Source organism: Branchiostoma belcheri, unplaced genomic scaffold (genome assembly GCF_001625305.1).
Source record: "Branchiostoma belcheri isolate BF01 breed outbred unplaced genomic scaffold, Haploidv18h27 scaffold134, whole genome shotgun sequence".
Taxonomy (NCBI): domain Eukaryota; kingdom Metazoa; phylum Chordata; class Leptocardii; order Amphioxiformes; family Branchiostomatidae; genus Branchiostoma; species Branchiostoma belcheri.
Genome location: NW_017802758.1, coordinates 587,885 through 609,377, shown reverse-complemented (window position 1 = coordinate 609,377; position 21,493 = coordinate 587,885). Strand labels below are relative to the sequence as shown.

The window sequence follows — 21,493 nt, the reverse complement described above, 5'->3', positions numbered from 1 at the left end:
GCCGGAGACCGGGGGAGTGGCTGAAGTGGGGATGACTCAGAAACTGACGGAGACCGGGGGTTGCCCTGCAGTGGAGAAGATTCATACATTGCACGAGTCCGGGGGATTCGCTGATGTGGGGGTGATTCATAAACTGCCAGAGACCGGGGAAGTGGCTGAAGTGGGGATGATTCATAAACTGCCAGAGACCGGGGAAGTGGCTGAAGTGGGGATGATTCATAAACTGCCGAAGACCGGGGGAGTGGCTGAAGTGGGGATGATTCATAAACTGCCGAAGACCGGGGGTGTGGCTGAAGTGGGGATGATTCAGAAACTGACGGAGATCTGGGGAGTGGCTGAAGTGGGGATGACTCAGAAACTGACGGAGATCGGGGGTTGCCCTGCAGTGGAGAAGATTCATACATTGCACGAGTCCGGGGGATTCGCTGATGTGGGGGTGATTCATAAACTTCCGGAGACCGGGATGGGGGTGATTCAAAGTGCCTAGATGTAAGGAGAATCGTGCTGCGCGGGGCCTCGTTCTGTCATAGGCTAGTGGGTTCTGGTGCCTTTTGGACCGCACCCAAGACGGCACATCGTCAGGATTTACACGTTTTGATCGCCGCAAAGCATCTTTCCTGTTACCCCCTGGTAGATTGTCAAAGTTCTCCTCTTGGCTTGTCGTGAATGTGCGACAATTGCAAGCGCCCCCACAGTCACATATCTCCTCATCACGAATTATCGAATCAGCAGTTTCATGTTTGGAAGGGGCATTGTTCTGAAAATTAAAGTGACAAAGGTTTAGGACTTCGCTCTGAAGCACTAGCCACCGATGAATAAAAAAAAAATCGGTAACAGTTACACAGCCACACTGACTTAATCTTATGGATGACATCCTTTGAAGACCCCAAAAGGAATGCGAGCGGGCGAATAAAAAAGTCCAGCCAAAATACTGATGAACTACAGGAATACAAATCTGGTATTGCTAATTTCTGATTGTTCTTGACGACGTTCAAAACATGCCCGCTGACATTTAAAAGCTTTTATGAGTCGGCACCGGTGCGCTGCACTAAGATCTGGAGTTCCGTGAGGCTGGGTCAAAGGTAGGATGTCGTGCTGCGCAATAATACGCTTGGTGCAGTACTATATCAACCGCGGGGGCGCATGGATTTGGGGCAGAAAGGGCCTTCTACTATCGAAGAATTACACAAGCGAAGCGGAGCAGGCGTTAACATAGACCACCCAATCTAAAAGATCATATTCCAGAACTGTCAAAATCAATGCACGCGCAAATGTCATCCATCAAATCAAATCAGTGAGGCCTTACTTCTAAATCCATTGTAACTTACGCATTTTCAAACCGGGTGTATGTGCATGCTACTGATGCAAATCAGTAAGGATCTTTCCTCAGTTCCAGTGGAATGAGCATGATGACGTAACGTTACCTCTAAAAGGTGACCAATGACATATTATTCGAGGTTCTTGTCATTTTTATAACATTCCTGTAATATAACATAATATGGCATAGATATATACATATACATATATACATATAAATATATAATATTCCACAAGAAAGCAGCCATCTCTGTGATATGGCATTCTAATTTCTATAGCACGCGATCTACATGTACGTTTGATCAAAACCCGTGCAAGTTGCAAATAAGAGACCACCCTGGTGGACGTACCAACCACTAAGTATCTGATACCAGCCCAGAAAAAAACAAGAAACAGTCATGCCTTCGAATATCAGAGTTATCAACCAATACTTAAGGTGTTCACAGGGGGTCTGCAAGCCCTTTTTCGTCCGCTCTCATCGCTTGGCGCTCTCCCTGCGCTCTGGCCAATTTGAGGGCGCCAAGAGAGCGCCGTCCAAGTTGAATGGGGGTATAGAATCGGCGGCGAAAATTGTGCGTAATTCGTAATCACTACCCCCCTCCCCCCCATGCAGGCCCTCTTCAAAAACTCTTTCCCAAGAAGTATCGTAGACTGGAACTTGCTGGTGTGTTACGCCGAATGGAGGTTATACCGGCTATAATGATACAGATTCATACAGATACAGACACCCCAGCCCCTTCGGAAACAAAAGCCGACCGCTCTCTGAACGCCTTGGAATTGTAAGTGAAAGTAATTGACCCCATTTCAATGGGTGAGAATTCAGGGGCGTGACGGCACGCGCTACCACGAGGGTTCACATAGAATTGACAAGAGAAGCCGGTAACTAATGTTCCGTTTTCTACACGCGTGAGAAAAATTTTGTTCCTTCCACAACAATCTCGTGCCGTCGGGCAACAGCTCAGCTTAAAAGTGTGTATAAAAATAAAGATCTCGCGACAGCGGGAACAAATCTAGGTCAAGGGTTATATGCAAATTTCCGCATTTCGCCAAGAAGACTCGCCAAATTCGTTGTTTGCCGCTCCGTTTGGATATTAGTTTGGGCTAAAACATTATGTGGTAGTGTCGATGAGTTTACGTCAGTCCGTTCTCAAGCCACGAGCAATCAAACTACGTGTAGAATACTTGATACTGTCGATGTTCATGAATTTCGAAGAGGTCCCGACAGCGGCATCCAGAAAATCTTTCCGCGCTCAGGCCAGACACCCCATGTATAATAGATACAATGGAACAGTCCCACTTGTTCCCATAACCCTTGCAAATCATTGAATGCAAGCAAAACATCCCATGCTGCGTCGGGGACGAGATTGTTGTGACTTTGAACGAACGAAATTTTCTCTCACGCGTGTAGAGAACGGAACACTAGTTACCCTCTTGCCATGACATTCTCTAATTATCAGTACAGTGAATATTCTTGAAGAATTGGTAGAAAGCCTGATAAGAGCGTCAGCCAGACGTTAGTTGCGCTGTGTGGTGTAGGAATGTATCGGGTTTCAGACTGTATGATTTGAATTGTGAAGGTTTTGCAGTTCATGTTCGCCGTATTACGCAACAGGCTTTCCGGGTGAGTCGGCTGCAGTTCAGGTCACCTCAGTAGAGGACAATGTCAAAGTGAACATTACGAGAAAATACGCCCCCCCCCCTTTCTGTAGTAAACAAGGCTTTCACTAAGTACAAATCACCCAAAAGGTTACAGTAAGCGCTAATGACCATTGGTTAAATGGTTAACAGCGTCAGAGTTCCACCAATCACGGGCTGAATAACACGGCGCGTCACGAAATGGCAGACAAATCATGCTCCGAGTGATTACGGTTGACCCAGAAATTGTACCCCTAGCCCAGGCCTGCCCTAACCTACTGTTTTCTTCTCTATTAAACGTGACCGACACGACTGACGAAATAGTCCCGGCTTGTGTTCTTGGTGTCAGTTAAGAAGCGAGTATGGGAGGCTCGGAATACACATGGGATGGTACCCTTCCTACTTTTTGTGAGCAGGAAGACCGAAAAGTAGATTAGCGTGTTTAAAGCTAGGACCTTCAGTCCAGCTGAGTCAAATCATCAAGCCATAACAGAGCGGGACCCCTACGGCGCGCTCGTTACCCGCCCGCACTTGACATATACGAGATAATAACCCGTTAATGATACAGATATGTATTATATGCACACTAAAGTGATACAAAACTTACATGATAGGCCGACTTTGACACGTCATCAGTCCGGTTTGGTCTTGTCCGTGCTCCTCCCAGCAATGGAATAGCCATCTCTAGTAAACCACCATTCATAACCTGGCAGAGATGCCGCACCTGAAAATGAAATAGAAGATCTCGAAATACATCTTATCCCCACCTATGGCATAAGTTCTTTTGTCTGGGCTGTTCAAAATCTTTAAACGCATATTTTCCCTACTGAGTAATATTACATTTTGTCAGTAAAAGCACACTCCGTAAATGCTTGTTGATGAGCGACTGGATGGAGAAACATCCGGTCGTGTACAACCACAGGCACAGGATTCCAGACCATCCTTTAAAACCCACTATGACGGTCGGAGTCGGATAAACGGACAAACAAAAACTGTATTTGGAGTTGAGAGATTTCTCCCTTCTCTTCCAATCAGCTGGCAGATTTCATATTGAGGCCACAGCAAGTAAATTGTATGGATGACATCCTCCGCAGATTCCATATTTAATGCGAGCGGGCGAAAAAAACAAGGCGGGCCGAAAAAACAAGGTTCCTACATTTTAAAATTTTGACTCAATCGTACAAATGGTCTTGATTCAGTGGGAACATCACATATACACAGCCAGCATCACATATCACTGCATCAAAGTATTAAAAGAAACAAAACATTAAATCAGAGCCTTTTCTTGTCTCCTCTCTTCATAGTTATCTGCCATCCACCTTCCGGCATGGCAACAGACATCTGTCTTGTTGTTTTTTTTTTTTCAAAATCAGGCGAAAATTAATGCGCGCACTGATGTCATCCATACAAATTACTTGCTGTGGCCTAAGCTAGGGAAACTCCAAAGAGCTGTTTGTTTATCCTCTACAGCTAATGCCATACGCCTTGCGCTGGCAGGCCATGTGGCGGGCTTCCTGTGGTGAGTAATGATTGATCCTGTACTGAAAAGTGGTTGAGATATCAGCGGGTGTAAATCCGACAAAGTCGAGGGCTTGTGTTGGGGACTGACACCCAGTAAACTCTCTCAACCCGGTCAAAAGGGTACAGTTATCAGAAAGGCTGACTAAAATAATAGTCCCCATAGAACGTCGGCTCCTTTTAATAAAATAATGCATCTCTCTGTAACTCTTTACATGTTTAGAATCGGATGTCTTAGACCAAGTACTGCAGTGGAAGATCCACATGGTCCTTTAACATTGATTGTAACTACAGGTCTGAGATAACAGGTTAGGGGATACGTTGCAAGGAAAATGTCCATAACGACCGACCCTACGGATGACATCCTCTGAAGACCCAAAACTCGCGAATAAAAAAGTCAAACCCAAAAGAATACTGATAAACCACAGATACTGGTACGGTAATACAAAACGAGTACTAGTATTGCAAATTTCTGGATGTACATGAAGACTTTCAAAACAAACCGACACATGCTGGCCTTTTGCGGCATTTATCATGAGTCGGCACCGTGACTGAGTTCTAGAGTTACGTAGCTCGTAGCCTGGGTGCCAGACGCTGTCGTTCATAAGCGATTTTTTTGTGGAAAGAAGCCCTAAATCCCAGGCTGCCCCGAACCCTTTATCTTTTTAATTAGAGCCAGGGTGCAAATCGGGGTCTGTTCCGTGGATCTGTGAATCTTCTCCGGCACATGTTTTAGCCTGGATGCCGGGCACAAGTCCCGATAAGTTTGAGCCTGCCGTCCGCGGCTTTGCTGGCCCCTCCCCGCCGGCTTGAGGTTGGGCGGCCGGCAGAAGCGATTTAATCAGGCTAGTTTAAGCCTACTGAGCAATACAATGGGTCTGACATCAAGGCTACACAAGTTTCAAATCAATGAATCTTCTAAATAAGAAACTCATAGAAATTAAGGGATTGACCTAGGTATTTTAAATGTTCGCCCTTGTATGTTTGTCAAAACTTGATAAAGATCATTTTAACTCTCTACCTTGTAGAATTAAAACGGCCGATTACGGTCTACGGAAAAGGGCATGCCTGGGTGGGTGGGGGTCGCTTTCTAAAAACCAGAGTAGCGGTCAATAATTCGTTTTATCTCAACTCTGTCCTACATGAAAATTCAAGAAAGACAAACTATCCGTTCCAGCATAATACCTTGAAACAAACCCCATCTATCCATTTTTGAACTCGTCACCTAACTGAATGGGAAAACTACATAAATAAAGTTACGACAACTTACCTCTTTGCTGTTCTTGAATATTTTGTACGCTCCACTTGGTATACCGGTTACATGTGATATTTCTTCCTGGATGTATTCGAGAGAGTCTTCTTCTGTCACATGAATCTGGGCCACTGGTCCTACGGGCGGACGCACGAACAAGACCGTTCCATAACGGGCTTCACCTGAGTGCCGGGATGAACTTGGTACAGCCAGGGAACAAACTGTAGTCGTACAACGTAAAATAAAACGCCAGGTAGAAAGTAGCAGATCCCAAAACATGTCTGTTAAGTGAAAAATAGTCCGGGTCAGGTCGAGAAGGGTGTAGAATGCCGCGGTTATGTGCTCTCCCTCCATGAAAAATCCATGACGCGGGCGCGGAGGCAAACCAGGGTCGTCGGGTGGCATGTGTCCGTAACTACCGCCCCCTGATTCAAACGAAACGGACGAAGACCCGGCAGGAATGGGAAACGTCACATTCGCTTTTCTTGCGGTGACGAGTGCCTGTTCATTTACATTGGCAGAGAAAACAGTCGTACTGCACACTAAAAGACAGAACCACTGAAGAGACATCATAGTCATAGAAGTGTAAGCCATCGCGAGTCCAAAAATCTGGGCCGGCAATTCAGAATCCGGACGAGTCCCACATCTGACTCCGTGGCGCCTACGGATTTCACGGGTAATTTACGTGACTGACAGAATACCAAGTTGTTCAGCAGATGTTCTTCTTCAACCGCCTCAACTAGCTGAAGATTCTCATTTTCGGCTGCCTTCATAACAACATGTTAATAACATACAACATGAAGAAAAAAGTGCATTTCTCACATAGAAAAATGCATGTTCAAAGCATATATACAGACTGGGCATCGTTCACCCTAATTTCAGGCCAGCTTGAATTTTACTTTATCCCACTACCATCCCGTCTATAAGAGATCAGAAGATTGTTTTTATCATTAAGAAAACGAATGGTCCAATCGGTTAGTGAAAAGGTTGTTTGCCAACCACAGATAAAGTTGGTACAATTGGGCAAGTAAATTTTACAATAGTCATAACTGCTATGCGTGTGTCCAGCTATGTTGAAAGTTAGTTGTCCGGCTATCTTGAAAGTTGAATACAAACTGTGAGAAATTTGTGAGAAACTGTGAGCCATTCTCCTTTCAGAAACTCATCTGTTTAAGATATCGCCGCTCTTCATAATAGCCGTGCCTCGCATGCCATCTACAAATCAGCGGGCACATCTGGATCCCATGCCGGTGAAGATAAGGATTTTGGTGTCATCACTTCGTGTGAAGCACTGTCCATGCGCGGTCGTCTTTCCCTTAACTCTTGCGTTTTTGTTGTTTGTCAAAAGTTCTGATACTGTTCCGACCTACATAACGTCTGTAAGACCTTGTGTACCAGTACCTCAGCGTGCTAGTAGTTTGTGGTCAACATGGCGGCGGGGCAGGTTATGTCCGTAGAGGATGACTGGTGGTTTGAGGTGAAAAATCGAGACGTTTACGCGTACTTTACAGGAGTTCCACGCGCCGGAGGGAAAGTCGTCAATTTACAACCAACGACCAAGACTGGCAGAGTATGGGTGAGTTATTAGAATTAATACTTTTGGGCAAGTCAATTTTACTTTTTAGAAACGCTGTGTGCTTTTCCCTGTTGTGTATCTTTAGTATGAAATGAGGCGATCTGTGTTTCCAAAATGCCTCGGAGACCACCCCCGGGGCGTCTGTGGTATTATTTTGTTGCATGTTGGCCCTGTATGCGCTGATCTGGCCTGTACTACCCTGGAAAGAGTTTGACATCCATTCATAATCATCATTCATGTACTTTGTTGTTGGAATCATAATATCCCTCGTGCCGGCTTGGGGATTTTTTACCGACCCTGTAACGGTACGGGGGTGGGAAGCAAGAGGAAGTTTGGCTAACCTGTTACCCAGATTAGAATAATTTTGGCCGGCCAAACTTACTTCCCGAGCTGTACGGCCCCGTAACGGAAATAGTTTTAAATATATGCGGGCACACTGCACTTGACTACCGAAGGGAACTACATAACGTCTCGATATCCAGTCTTGCTTGGGATAAACTGTACTAGACCATAACAAGTGATGCCTTTTTGCCTAGATTGAAATACAAAACGAGATGAACAAGGACGTCGCTCCCAAAGTTGGGAAATTTGTCACCGGCAAGAACTACTTCTGCGAGAAGTTCCGTGACCACGAGACCTCTGACCTGTTTACGCAGAAGTGGGACTACCTGGAGAATAAGTACCCATTCTGGGCGATGTTGCCGGACACCTCAACAGGACCCGGGACATCTAGTATGGGTAGGTTACTTTCCTATTGTTATAAGGTAATCATGGCATTAATAGATGGATATTGTTTTAGGCATATCATGCATACAGGGGCCCGATACTAACGTGGGTGCCAGACCCGTAGCACACTGGACACAACTTGAGTAGCTCACTGAGATACTCTGTGACCAGTGTGCTATGGGTTTGGCGTCCATGCTAGCCCGATACTGGCCCCCAGGCTAGCCCGATACTACGTCGTGGATTAGACAGAACATTTTAGGCCTTGAATTTGGCGTGAAACGAACGCCCACGGTCCAAGTCATACGTATGAAAAAAAACACACGTTGGCGTATCGGCTTGTTAGAATCGGACTATTGTTGGTGGGTAGGAATGAAAAAAATACACATAGTTAGGCCACAGGAAGTGATTTTTATGGATGGCATCAGCACGCGCATTAATTTTGGCCTGATTTTGAAAAAAAAATCGTTGCCCTATGGCACCTGTCAACATGCCGAAAATGGGCAAAGATGTCTGTTGCCATGCCGGAATGAGATGGCAGATAACTATGAGAGGAAACAAGACAAGGCTCTCATTTAAGGTTTTGTCTTTTATTTTATTTTATTTTATTTTATTTTGATACAGTGATGTATTTTATTCATTTTACATGTGATGGTGGTCACTAGTTGTGTATATGCGATGATCATGCCCGTAGCCAGACGGAGGGAGGATCGTAGGAAAGCTGCTCACTTTGTCATTGAAAAAAGTTATCTCTGACGCTTGAGATGCCATTTCAGAGGGTTCATTTTTCTAAATTTCCCTTGGGAGCATGCCCCCGGACCTCCCTAGGAACCTCGCGCCTTGGGCGCTCGCTGCCACCCCCCCTTCAAAATCCTGGCTACGGGCATGAAAATGTTTGTTGTTTTAGTGAGAAATGGATGTTGTAATAGTACACTTATGGTAAACAAACTGGCGAACCTCTGGCGAACCTCTGTTCTGTATCCGTCCAGACATTTTGGACGGAGGTGTGCATGGCGACCCCGTTTTGTATTTAGCTAACGAAAGGGTCACGTCGTAAGGGGCGATACGGTCGACCGATGATGATCATGATCATGTCATGATGATGAATAGTAAACTTAGCGCAATGTATCATTTCATGTCTAACAAGGTTTATATTTATATATGATGTCAACATTTGAAAATGTAGGAAGCTGCTTTCTTGGCCCGCCTTTTTTCGCCTTATCGCATTACATTAAGAGTCTCTGGAATATGTCATCCATAAAAGTAACTTACTCTGGCCTTTTATGCAAATGCTTGAGAAGAGGTCAACCATTCCTTTTTTCAACCTCATGCCCCGTTTTGTCCTCATGCCTCAAAATACTCAAAACGGAATTAGTACTGAAGAGCATTTACACTGTTTCGAGACACGCAGGGTTTTAGTTGATTGGATTTGTTTCCCTGTCGGAAATTTTCGGGAATTGTTAATACAAGAAGGCGAAGAAATAATAGATTTTGTAACTATTAATTTACCAATCCAGGCACAGACGGTAGAATATTATATCTAGCATATCGTAATAAATCACCGCGTAGTCTTTTTTTTAGTATACAACTTAATCTGAACAAGATCTGAACTACTGACTGAAATGGCCTCTTTCTTAAATTCCTTTGAAGTCGTTGAAATACGAATCATGTGTTTTTCTATAACGTGGCTGCCCAGCACAGTGCCCCTTGAGCCCTTTACACCACGCCCCTCCACAGCGTCCGCCGTAATTAAATCCACATCCGTATCCTGGGCATGGCATAATCTCCAAGCAGATATTATGGGTGTCCGTGGTTGACGTATGGACCCTCTCTGGCTAATTTAGATACTACCTGGCCATTTTGATACTGCCTTTACATGCCACCATAGGATCTGCTTGGAGATTAGCACGTGTGTTGTCCCACCTGGGACGAGTTAGCCTTGTTTGCAGGCGTTCCAGCGGGACTGTTACCGACGCATGTACAAGTTTATAAAAGAAAAAGAATACCGGTGTGGGACTGGAAAGGGTGCATAATTTGCACGGCGAAAAAAAAGTTCTTCAGAATCTTCAGAAGTAGCCTTGGTGCCATCCTATTTGGTCCTCTTTGTATGGTCCTCTTTGTATGCAGGGGCTCCCCCCAAGAAATACTAAGGCCACACCGCCTTAATTTTATGGATGGCATCCTCTGAAGACCCCCCAAACTAGTGCGCGCGGGCGAATAAAAAAACACCGCACCGGGAAGCTTATGTGAGGCGGGCGGGCCAGAGCTCTTCCGTTCCCGACCACGAACCAGACTGGATACCAGTCTAAATTACCGCGCTACGGGGAAGTCTAGCCCGGGGGAGTTGAGGGCCAATATACTCCTCTGCGGGCGAATATTCTGGCTCCTGAAAAAAAAACGGTTAGCGGCCCGTAAACTTGGCTGGAACCCAGGGTAGGGGCTGGTTTACACTTTTGAAACAGTCGGAATGCCCAGAGTGTGGATCAGGGCCTGAGGATGGCTGTAGTATAATTTCCCGTGGGGGCATGTAGGTCCAATACTGAGAAACTGGCCTGGGTAGGCCCTGGAAATAGTCTGGCTAAAGTTTCTGGACTGTTAATCACATAAGCCACTGTGATTGAAGAGCTAGCTACATGATTTTGCCGTACATGTATCTATGATTCTGCACAATAGTACACCGCCATAAGAGTTCTGGATGGAGGCTTTGTGACCTCCCGTGAAATCTATATAATACCCTGGAAAGCTATCCCTGAGATCGGGACGGGATAGGAGTTTGGCCCTCGAACTCCTATCCCGGCCCGATCTCAAGGATAGCTTTCTAGGGTAGCTATAACCTGGCATCCAAGATTGGACTCCAGGCTAAATTTTATACGTCAGACCATTATTTTACTGATGCAAAGAGTTTATTTATTTAAAAAATGCACCAAAACACTCTCTATAAACCACGATTTGGTCGCGTCGGCCTGTTATTAATTAATGTCACTTGTCCCATTGTCTGTGGGGGACCGTTCGTTATTCATGCTAAGCCTAATCACAAGTAAAGCTACGTTGATGTACTCTCCAAGCAGAGGTTTGGGTTTTGGGGGTATTTTTAGCGTGTTTTTAGGCTTTTTTTTTATCGGGGTTTCTCTTTTGCACTGAATTTGTTCCCCACCAAACAGTGCGAAAGAGAAACCCCAATAAAAAGCCTAAAAACACGCTAAAAATACCCCCCAAAACCCAAATATACAAGTATTTGGGTTTATATACAAGTAACTAGAAAAACGGTTTTTCTAGTTACTTGTATATAAGAGTGAATCGGTTCTCTGTTCATTTGTGACGCTGAAGAAGAGTGATGGATGTCACTCGAAACGTCCGGAAATAAAAATCCGTAACTGATCCAGCAGTAGAGTTTGAATTTTCTTACGAGTACAAGTAAAGCTATTCTTCTTTATTTTAGTCCTGGACTAAAGAAGACTTTACGGAAACCAACGCCGTGAACAATGGAATTCTATATTTCGCATTTTCCGTGGCCTCAACAGAAGATTCGATATCCTGTTTTCTTATTGTACGTCGGTTCAAGGACTTGGTCGGTTCTAAAACTGTACACCGCAAGCTGAGACGCGAAAGGAATGCAGGAAAATCGCCCCTAAGCGGCTGACGAAGCTCGTTAGGTGACGTCTTGATTTCGTGGTCGGGATATGGTCAGAGAACTCAAATAAACCTTACTTTAGCTCTGAATTGAATGCGATACAAAGACAACCACTCAAAATAAGGTCATCTTGACACAAATTAAACGTCGTCAGACTTGCTTGACTTCGCTATCAAAACGCCATGCAGACCACGAGACAAGTTATGGCGGCTCCACGAAGTATGAAAACAAACACATGGTTCGCACCACGAAAATTTAGTATATACGTACAGTCAATCAATACATAAGGACAGCCTTGCCGATTCACTCTCGCCACAACGCACTGTTTCTCTTGAGAGGTCACCCATAGAGCTGTAACTTTTTGTTTTAAATGTGACGTGAACCATGTATATAGAGCTTTTTTTCCTGAAGGGAACGTGAACGTGAATGTATTCGAAGTGCGTAGAGATAGCTCTATGGAGTCGATGCGCCGCTCCTTGAATTTCCGTCTCGTAAACGGTCGTTGCCATATCGCAAAACAGCTAACTTTAATCAGAACGCTCCGTCAACCACGGTGTTGCTTTTTGCCGTAGATGGTTAGGGTTAAGGTTTGGGTTTTAGGCTCAGGCATTTTGACCCGGGTTCGAATCCGAGGTTGTGCTTTCTTTTTTCACTATATTTACTTTTTTCACAATCCTGCCTTACATCAGACATCCAAATGTTTTTTTTTATACCTTTCATACTTTTTGGATCTCATAAAAGTTATGAACGGATATGGCATCGACCAGTCAGCAATATGGCATCGACCGTTTCAAATGGTATCGACTGTTTACGAGACGGAAACGCGCATAAAACAGCTGCAGAGTTGGAATCCAGAAGGGCAGCACTGCGTGTACACGTCATGTGACGTATCATTCACAGTGCGTGGGGCCGTAACACATGATACACTATCACGCATAGTTTTACAAACACAGATAAACCGATCTGAACAATTTTCGTGCGTGGTGTTTTCTTTTCTTGAAGTTGAAGGTGAAGTGAACTACGTATGTGTATTTAATACTATTTATCTTGAGGTGACGTGAACCATGTATATGTATTCAAAGTGCGTGGCTACTTGCTCCATGGAGCCAGCAAAACAGTTGCAGTATGAATACAAACACATGGTTCTCTTCACATTCAAAAACATTTTCATAGTAGATACATTCACTCAATACATATGGACTGCTTGACTAACCCTCACTACTTAGCCCTCATACTGTCAGGAGCCACAAAATACTTTTTTTCTCTCTAAAGCTCACCCAGAGAGCTGTGCCTTTTTGTTCTTGGGTGACGTGAACCACGTATATGTATTCAAAGTGCGTGGGGCTAGCTCTACCTGTCTGTCTGCCAGCTCTAAGATATCTGCCAGTAAAACAGTTTCGGAATGAAAACAAACACATGCTTCGCAACAACCACACCTTCAAAAGCATTTTAGCCATTCAATAAACACGGACCGCCAGACCAATTATCACTACTTCGCCTCTATACGCTATACACGGTCTGCACGGTCTCAGCGTCGGTCAAACAAGTGCTTTTGATGCTTGATACACAACGGAGTGTACGGGGTTATCTCGAAAAGTAGCGGGTCTCAGGCCACCATACTTGGTCGGAGGATAGCGAACATGTAAACCCAGTACTCTGCTATGAAATTTTGTATTTTATCCCGCAATTGTCTCAAAACGAGCAACTTTTTAACCTTTTCGGACTTTTTTGAGCCGATATTGCTGTAGTGCGGACCGGAGCTGGACCGTGCGGACCAGAGCTGGACCGTGCGGACCAGAGCTGGACCGTGCGGACCAGAGCTGGACCGTGCGGACCAGAGCTGGACCGTGCGGACCGGAGCTGGACCGTGCGGACCAGAGCTGGTCCTTGGCGATCTCCGCGCTGTCTCCGCGATCCGGCCAATTTCACGTCGCAGAGAGGGCGCACTGACAGCGCGGTCCTGGTGGAATGGGGACCTTACGTACAGAGGGTGGTCTGGTATACGATATACGAAGTTGACGTAGCGCTATGTGACGTAATATAGATTCTTACAGAGGGCGGGATGTAGAAAGTTACAGAAAAGTTTGCACTAACGCGTAAGGCCTATAGAGTAATGTCATGGTCTGCGCAGGGAGAGGCTGTTCATCTTCGTACATCTTCATCGCTTATGTACGAAGTTAGCTTAGACCGCGTCTTATTCCTTACGTCAAAACCAACCTCGTACAACTTCCTACGAGTACACCGGTACGAGGGTAGCATACTGCTGATATTAACTTCGTCTTCTCCTTAATGCCCAACATCATGGTAATAAAGGCTAAACTAGAAACTAGACAAAGCGGCCAAGCAGCGCGCTCGTTTATATAATATGCTTTATTCAAATGCTAGTTCTAACGCATGTGTGCTTTTCCAGCCTCAACCAGCAAGGGCAAGGACCCCTCCACCGCCGCCAGCAAGGGCAAGGACTCCTCCACCGCCACCAGCAAGGGCAAGGACTCCTCCACCGCCGCCAGCAAGGGCAAGGACTCCTCCACCGCCACCAGCAAGGAAACTACCTTGCCAGGGGATGTCATGGAGACAATTAAGCGACATTTCGTTGGTTAGTACACGAATTCCTGAAATTCTTAGTTGTCTGTTTCTAATAAAATAACAGTATTAAGTACAGTAAAAGGAAGGCGAGTAGCATGGCGTCGAAAGAGCGTAATAAATCTCAGCGATACCTGGTACCTAATATACAAAACACTTCGGCAGGGGGTATAATATGAAGAACTTTATTGCACGACAAATGCACATGGTACAATGTATGGCAAACTACATAAGGAGAGTAACAACAATGAAATAAGTGTGTTGAATAAGACCTAATGTCGAATAAAACCTAACATATCTATATCATAATTATTCAAATAATAAGGGATATCACAAGTCTTTGATAAAGTGTTACAATCGAGTGGGCTAATCACAAGTTTCGGTACTTTTCTAATAGCAAAGCATTTCTATTTTTGCATTGTGGGGCCCATTACATGTAAAGATATATTCAAATCTGTCTCCAACATCGAGACTCTTGAACTCTATGGCACTTGATTCGAGAAATGTAAATAGCTTGTTACGTATAACATCATATTTGGTACATTCCATAACAAAATGAAATTTATTTTCAATATGCTTTGGACAAAATGGACAGAATCTTTGGTCAGGGGCTATATTGTAATATCTACCTGTTTCAATATTCAATTTATGGCTACTGTATAATATGAAGTCGCGTTCGCATACATGGCAATGATATACCTCCTATAGTTTCTATCTGTTGTCTCGAAAATATCTGTAATGCAGCGAACAAAATTTTGATGCAGTGTTGACCAAACATCCAACAGAAAGCCGGGTTTTGCGCAGGTTTTGTCACGAATTTTGGATGGTAGATAGCTCATGGGCTAGAGAAGAAGTGACTTGATTTTTGGCCCCTTAGCGCCATGTTCTTCAACTGCAGGGCAATTCGTTTAAAACTTTTTGTGGGAGGATAACTCAAGAACTGGCTGACGGATTGTCATGATTTTAGTACATAAGTAGCATAAGTGATGCTTGACATAATTAGATGGCAGTTATGCAAATCAGAGGGTAATATTTGCATTATCTTTGAGGGTTGCTAAAATAGTATTTCTTTTGTCGAGATAAGGTTGTCGTTGCGTGGAGATTATTATTTGAGAGAATCCTGGATGGATGACTGAAATGGAATGAGGAACTTATTTTCATCAATGAGAAAAATGTATAATTTCATCAGTCAGAGCGGTTAACATCATTTAGCGAAGGTATGAGATCGTGGAATTCTTTTCGAAAATATGTTACATGTATTAACTGTTTCTGATAATTATGTACTCGAGATGTTGTCAGGTAAAGTAGTTATTGTTGACGGATAGAGCGTTATGTAGCCTTCTAATACTACTGCATATTTTGAACTTTACAGGAACCTACAGCATTCCAATTCAACATCTTAAGCAGCCAGCATGGAAGCGGCTAGTGAGGGTGGCTGATCGCCAGCATGTGGACAAGCTCAAAAAGGTGTTTGTCCATACATCTGTGCAGGCGACAATTCTAATCGGGAATATATGCAACATCACGGCTGAGCAGTTTGAAGAGAGTGAAATCAACAACTATGAGTATGAGGTCATCGGGGGTAACCACACCAGGATTGCCCTGCAAGAGATACTCCAGGAAACACCTGACCAGCTGGAGAACACGACTGTCCACCTTAACGTGTATTGTGGACTCCCCGACGACATGGCAAAGCGCCTCGGGATGGACCACAACAACGCCATTAACTGTTCCAAACCTGAAACGACGCTGGACAGGTTAACTAGCTTCAGGGCTAGCCTTTACAACAAGGCAGGATACAGTAGTCCTGACGACATATCATCCGTTGAGCCACCAACGGAAAGGGCAACCCTGTCAGCGTGGAAGGATGGCTTGGCTATCATGCTCGGCTGCGGGGGATTAAAGCGAACAGACAAGGTGCGTTAAACGTTAATGTATCAAAATTACAACAGAAAAAGCGGAGGAACGAACAGGATATAGTGTGAGAAAATGTATTTTTCTCATTTCCCCCTCTATTATTTCCTGTTCTCATACCAGTCTTTTTCGAATTGGCCTCACTTTTTCACGTGACCTTCCAAATTAGGTCATCGCCTTAGTTTTATATCCTGGGTACCGCTAGCTCGATCTATTTGCTGGTTCCGTGCGTAGTTTGCCAGCGAAAAGATTTAAGGTAATGGCTACTAAAATAACGGAGGATGGTACCCAGGATAACAGTCTTAAGCAACATTACTGGTATTGTAATAGGTATATAAAAATCTGACTGGACATATCGTAATGCCTGTATTTCATCTAATCAACAGCGCAAGCAGCTCAACAACATACACAGACGAGCCATCTACTTGGCCAGCGCGCCGTGTGACGTTTTCAACGGCGTCACCGAGTTTGCTAGGAAATGGGGCCTGCAGAAAATCCACGGTCAGAAGAAAGGCGAACTTAGGCCGGTCCATTTCGAGTTCCTGACCGATTCCGACCTCGACCACGTAGAACAGGCATCACTTCTGCAAGATCTGGTAGAAGGCAAGGCGGACTACGCGGAAGAAATAAAAAAACTGGTAAGTTTTTCTTTTAAAATTAAGGAATATGAAGGGAAAAAAGGGCTAATTACAAACGTAATTCGTTTGCGAATATATCCCATTCCTTTGACCAATAAAGTTGGTTTTGTGGCATCAAATCATTGCTCAATCGCTTGTGTGTTTCTTTGCTAATTACACATTTCAGAAAGTATAGTCATAAAGCGGCAAGGGATCTGAAATGATAGCTCTGTCTACAAAAAGTATACAAAATACATCAGCTGAGCACTTGCCTTTGTTTTGAATGTAATGGAAGAAATGGTTTTGCAATGTTTAGGCTAGTCTCAATGAAGGATTATTGTGTGCGATTGTGATGGGCAAGTTAATAAATTATAGACTGTGTCGCACAGAAAAAGAGCAAAGCAGAAAAGAAGAAGGTGAAGGAGAGATCGGAGAAGCCATCCGCTGAAGGCGAGGACACCGAGATAACCGAAGAGGTTGAGCTGGAGGCTGTAAGTCACTCTTTTTCTGCTACACAATAAGATAGAGGGTTGTCTGATTAATAGATGAAACCAACGGGTTCATGGGGGTATTGCTCGGTTGTTAAACACTTGTCGTCAGAATATGGATAAGTAGTGACACGTGGAGTTGGTTAAAAAGAATTTTTGCCAAAAATGTCGAAAGAAAAGTTGTTGAGCATGTCACAAACCGGCTTAGATCTCTCGGCACAAACGATGCTTAGAGCCTTTTTCAACCTGCGAAACCCAACGCCTCATGATATAATCACCAACAGAGCGGATAAAAGCCTCCCTCATAATGAAGGCGGCAACGTTCACTTGGCATTGAATCAATCTATTTTTATTTCAAACGTGATTTCTCTGTGATCCCAACAATTTCTTTGATCCGGGCTCCATCCGACATTTTTACCATACTATTACTGGTATGAGTTTCAGGAGGGGTGTGGCAGTTTTGGATTAGGGAATTCTTTAGTTAATGTTGTAATCTAAATGGTAGGCGGTTGTCTAGGTGTGTGTTGACTTAATCCCAATCAACTACAGAAAATAGACTAACCAAATATAAAAGAACCGGTTCGTTAATTCATATTTCCATGCAGAACGGCGACGGAAACGATGACGGCCTGACCGAGCAGGAAAAAGATGCCACAATAAAAAAATTAAAGGCAGAAGTACAGACACTGCGTGGCAAGAACAGGAAACTGGAGGAGGTATGCATGAGACATAAAAATAAAATTTCACGTCATTCCATGTCAGGTTTTGATTATGTATAAGCATCGAAGGTGTATACCGGGCGTTTAACAGTTGATGTTGATTTATTTTCCCGGAAACATATGTTTAGTTTACGATGTAAGGTCTGCATGATGGGTAAAATTCAGTACATAAGGTCATTTAAGGCTGAAATGTAGATTGTGCAACAGTTTAACCTGTATCGTGTCTGTTGCTGTAGGGAATCAAGACGTTGCAGAAAGAAAAAGGAGGGGTAAGTTTTTTTCCCTTTCTAGTACTGCGGCCACGGCTTTGCTGTGACTGCACTGCGCTCTAAAATTTGCCTACGTGTTTTTGTCCGTACGTTTTTTTGGGAGGCCACGCCTGCCACGTTTTCCCGAAAAGTTAAATAGACACACGGAGTCAGCTCTGACGCACGTCGGCCGTACTGGCTCATACGGGGGTTAAATCGGCAGCCCGGACGCAGAGAAAGTTTTTCCTGAATTAAAAGTTTTTCCTGAATGAAAATTCTACGGGGTGTCTACGTGCTCCCAAATCCGTAGGATTTCTTTCGAAGGCGCACTGAGGCTCACAACGTACGGAACCCAAACGTTTCCCACGTTTTTGCACCTCGCTTGATAGGAGCATCATTCTTGCCATAACCTTTGGGACTGTTTAGAACTGGTTTAAAATTATAGTAGTTGCGCGATATAACTGAGATTGTGATGTGAGAAAACTCGGGGAAAGGTTTCTTATGTACATATTATGACCTAAAATAAAACCAACTTAGTTGGGATAATTGAGAAAACCGAGGCAATATTAAGCTTATGCTCATACTTCGAGTTTGAAATAGTAACGCAGAGGCCGCGACTTCGATGCGACTGGACTGCGCCCTATAATAGGCCAAGCGCAGCAAGATCCCCGTGTGGTCGCTCTGTGAGCACCATTCTTGTCTCTGAATGTTTTGATCTGGTGTAGACTAGTAGTAGTTGCGCGACATAACTCAGATTGTGATGAGACAGAACTCTGAGAAAGGTTTCTTATGTACATATGACTTACAAGAAAACTGTTTAAACGTGGTTTGGATAATCAAATAATAGCATTAGAAATGAGGCCTTATTGATATACAGCAGCTGCAAATGGTATTTCTATTAGATATAAAATTTGTAACACAACAGTTATTTTTTATTACCGTGGTCAGTTTCATGATGACATATGTCCTACTTCCAGGTAGAGAAAGAGATGAAGAAAGTAAAGGAGCAGCTGGCAGAACAACAAATAGCATGCCAGCTACTGCAGAACAAGCTGCATACGGATGAGGAAGTGTCGAGGGGACTCCTATTTTCTTTGGAACAGGCAAAGGTACATTTCTGCTTAATTAAAAATGTCTGAACCGATCTTTATAGCAAAGGCCAATTTGTATTTTGTTCTATTTTCTAGTTGCAATGTGCCTGAATGTTGACTTTAAATGTTGCCTCTGTTGACAGGATGGAGATGGTGTGGAAAGGGAGAAGGAGCACACAAGGTCAGGATAGGACAATCCACAGGATGTTATGTCGAAGCAAATAAATGTATTACTTTTCATCAGGCACTAATAGTATAGTGGTATGGGAGACCGTGCGTAGTCTTATATGATGATAAGAATCACAAAAGGTGAACAATCTTAGCTCTACGAATTTAAAGATATTGCTTTGCTATTTTTCCACAGTATCGAACACATTAATTGTTCCGCTATTCCGAACACATTAAGTCAGCTCATCATTTGAAATGCACAACATCAAACAGTAGTCCATGATTTGGCTTGTTTTTGGAATATAATAACGGAGGAATAATCACTGTATGCTGATTTATTTTCACAGCAACAAGAGGAAGACCACAGACGTGGCAACAACTTCGGTAGGCAAAGCATCATAGCTTAGTCATTGAAATAGAATTGTATGAGATGCATTACTTTAATTTGTAACGTACACATGTAGGGTATAAACAAGCGCTTTAAACTTTTCCTTTATACTAACATCCAGGAGAAAGCCTTTATTACTGTATGGATTACGACATATCAAAAGAACTTCATAAACATATCTGTGACATCTAGCATATTTTAAGAGACTTAAAGTCTATATGATTTCATTCCGTTAATTTTCTCCTGAATAATGGTGTTGGTCTGATTTCCTTGCTTCATTATTTTTCAGGCGCCTCGCGCAAAGTCGCAGAGGACTACTTGCAGCAAGGTAAGTCTAATCTATGTCTTAGATGATTTTAATAATTATTAAATTGTAAAGCATCTCACGTAAATTAATATGCCACTTATTGTGCCCCCCCCCTCTATCTTTATATCTATATCTTCTATTCTTGGCTGAGGCTGGTAGTGTGCTACTATTCCTTTTTAACTGCCTTTTCACTTTCTTTACAGGCCCCTCCGTACAAGGTGGACGACTATGTCGTCGTAGCTGGCGCTGAAAACAATGGGCAGGACATCGTGCCTTGGTTTGCACGAGTCATCGCCACCCAGCCGTCCGCTCGACGCCTGACCGTGCGATGGCACGTACTGAACGGGGAAGGAGTTTATGTCAGAGAGACAAAAGGTGGCAAGCTCCTGAAAGACGATACATGCAGGTATGACGAGATTGCTTGCACCGTGCAGATGTCAGAGGACATGACACTGCCGGTGGAAGAGATGACGAAAGCTTTGAAGGCCGTGAAGCAGTGAGTAGATGGGTGCGCAGACATTTCGCATGTAGATTTAGACTGCAGGGGTATTTTAGCATGAGGGAGCAGAACACGCCGAGTGAGCGAAGGGACGGGGGGATGGTGCGAAGCCTTTGAAAATGTTAAGTTATAACAGAACATTCTGAGGCTACTTTAGTGGGAAAATGTGAACTCTGCGTTTGTCCTTAGAAACCAAAGAACTACATCTATGATGTAACCTGGTTGTGTAAAACGTCTGTTTTCTTCCACTTATTACACATTTCCCTAGAAAATACGAATACAATCAACAGTTCACACTATCTGCAAATCATCCGTCATGCATTTTTTAAACTAGTGGCTCCAGATGACAACAAGCTATCACATGGCAACATTGCAACACTAGTATTTTAGAGCTGCTCGTACAAACAGGGGGCTCATGTTTCACTTGTAAGTTGTAGTATTCATGTAGTAGTATGCAAAGAATGGAATCTGGGTATCAGTCCATGGGCTAGTTCTCAATGAACATGTTTACTCCATTCATCTGAAGGGACTTTTACCAGGGCATGTTTAAAATTGTCATGTTTGTGACAGGATTTTGGATTTTTTTATGAGAGTAATAAAGTTTTTGATGCTAGAATACGTTGTTAATATGTGGTATTTTTAAAAATATTTTCCGGAAAAAAGATCATTTTGATAAAGGCTAAATGTTGTAAAAGCATGTTACATGTTATTACATTACCCTGGGACCGTCACTGTAAAAACTTGACTTTGACCTAGCCTCCTGTGCAGGCCCCGCGGCGGTGGAGAAGAGTTTTTAACGCGTTATTTTAATATAGCCGG

General features: G+C 43.7%; 2 protein-coding genes across 2 annotated transcripts; one reads left to right on the top strand and one right to left on the bottom strand.

The window, feature by feature from the left end:
* Positions 1–5,682: 5,682 nt before the first annotated feature.
* On the bottom strand, positions 5,683–6,446 carry LOC109464226. Its single transcript, XM_019761164.1, has one exon. The coding sequence runs from the start codon at positions 6,314–6,316 to the stop codon at positions 5,696–5,698; it is 621 nt and encodes a 206-aa protein (XP_019616723.1). The 5' UTR covers positions 6,317–6,446; the 3' UTR covers positions 5,683–5,695.
* Positions 6,447–7,541: 1,095 nt separating this feature from the next.
* LOC109464217 lies at positions 7,542–21,049 on the top strand. Its single transcript, XM_019761151.1, has 13 exons — positions 7,542–8,036; positions 14,063–14,248; positions 15,608–16,152; positions 16,536–16,787; positions 17,156–17,257; positions 17,860–17,970; positions 18,210–18,242; positions 19,199–19,330; positions 19,456–19,493; positions 19,828–19,864; positions 20,158–20,196; positions 20,379–20,678; positions 20,951–21,049. The coding sequence occupies exons 1-12, from the start codon at positions 7,853–7,855 to the stop codon at positions 20,673–20,675; spliced, it is 1,956 nt and encodes a 651-aa protein (XP_019616710.1). The 5' UTR covers positions 7,542–7,852; the 3' UTR covers positions 20,676–20,678; positions 20,951–21,049.
* Positions 21,050–21,493: the final 444 nt, after the last annotated feature.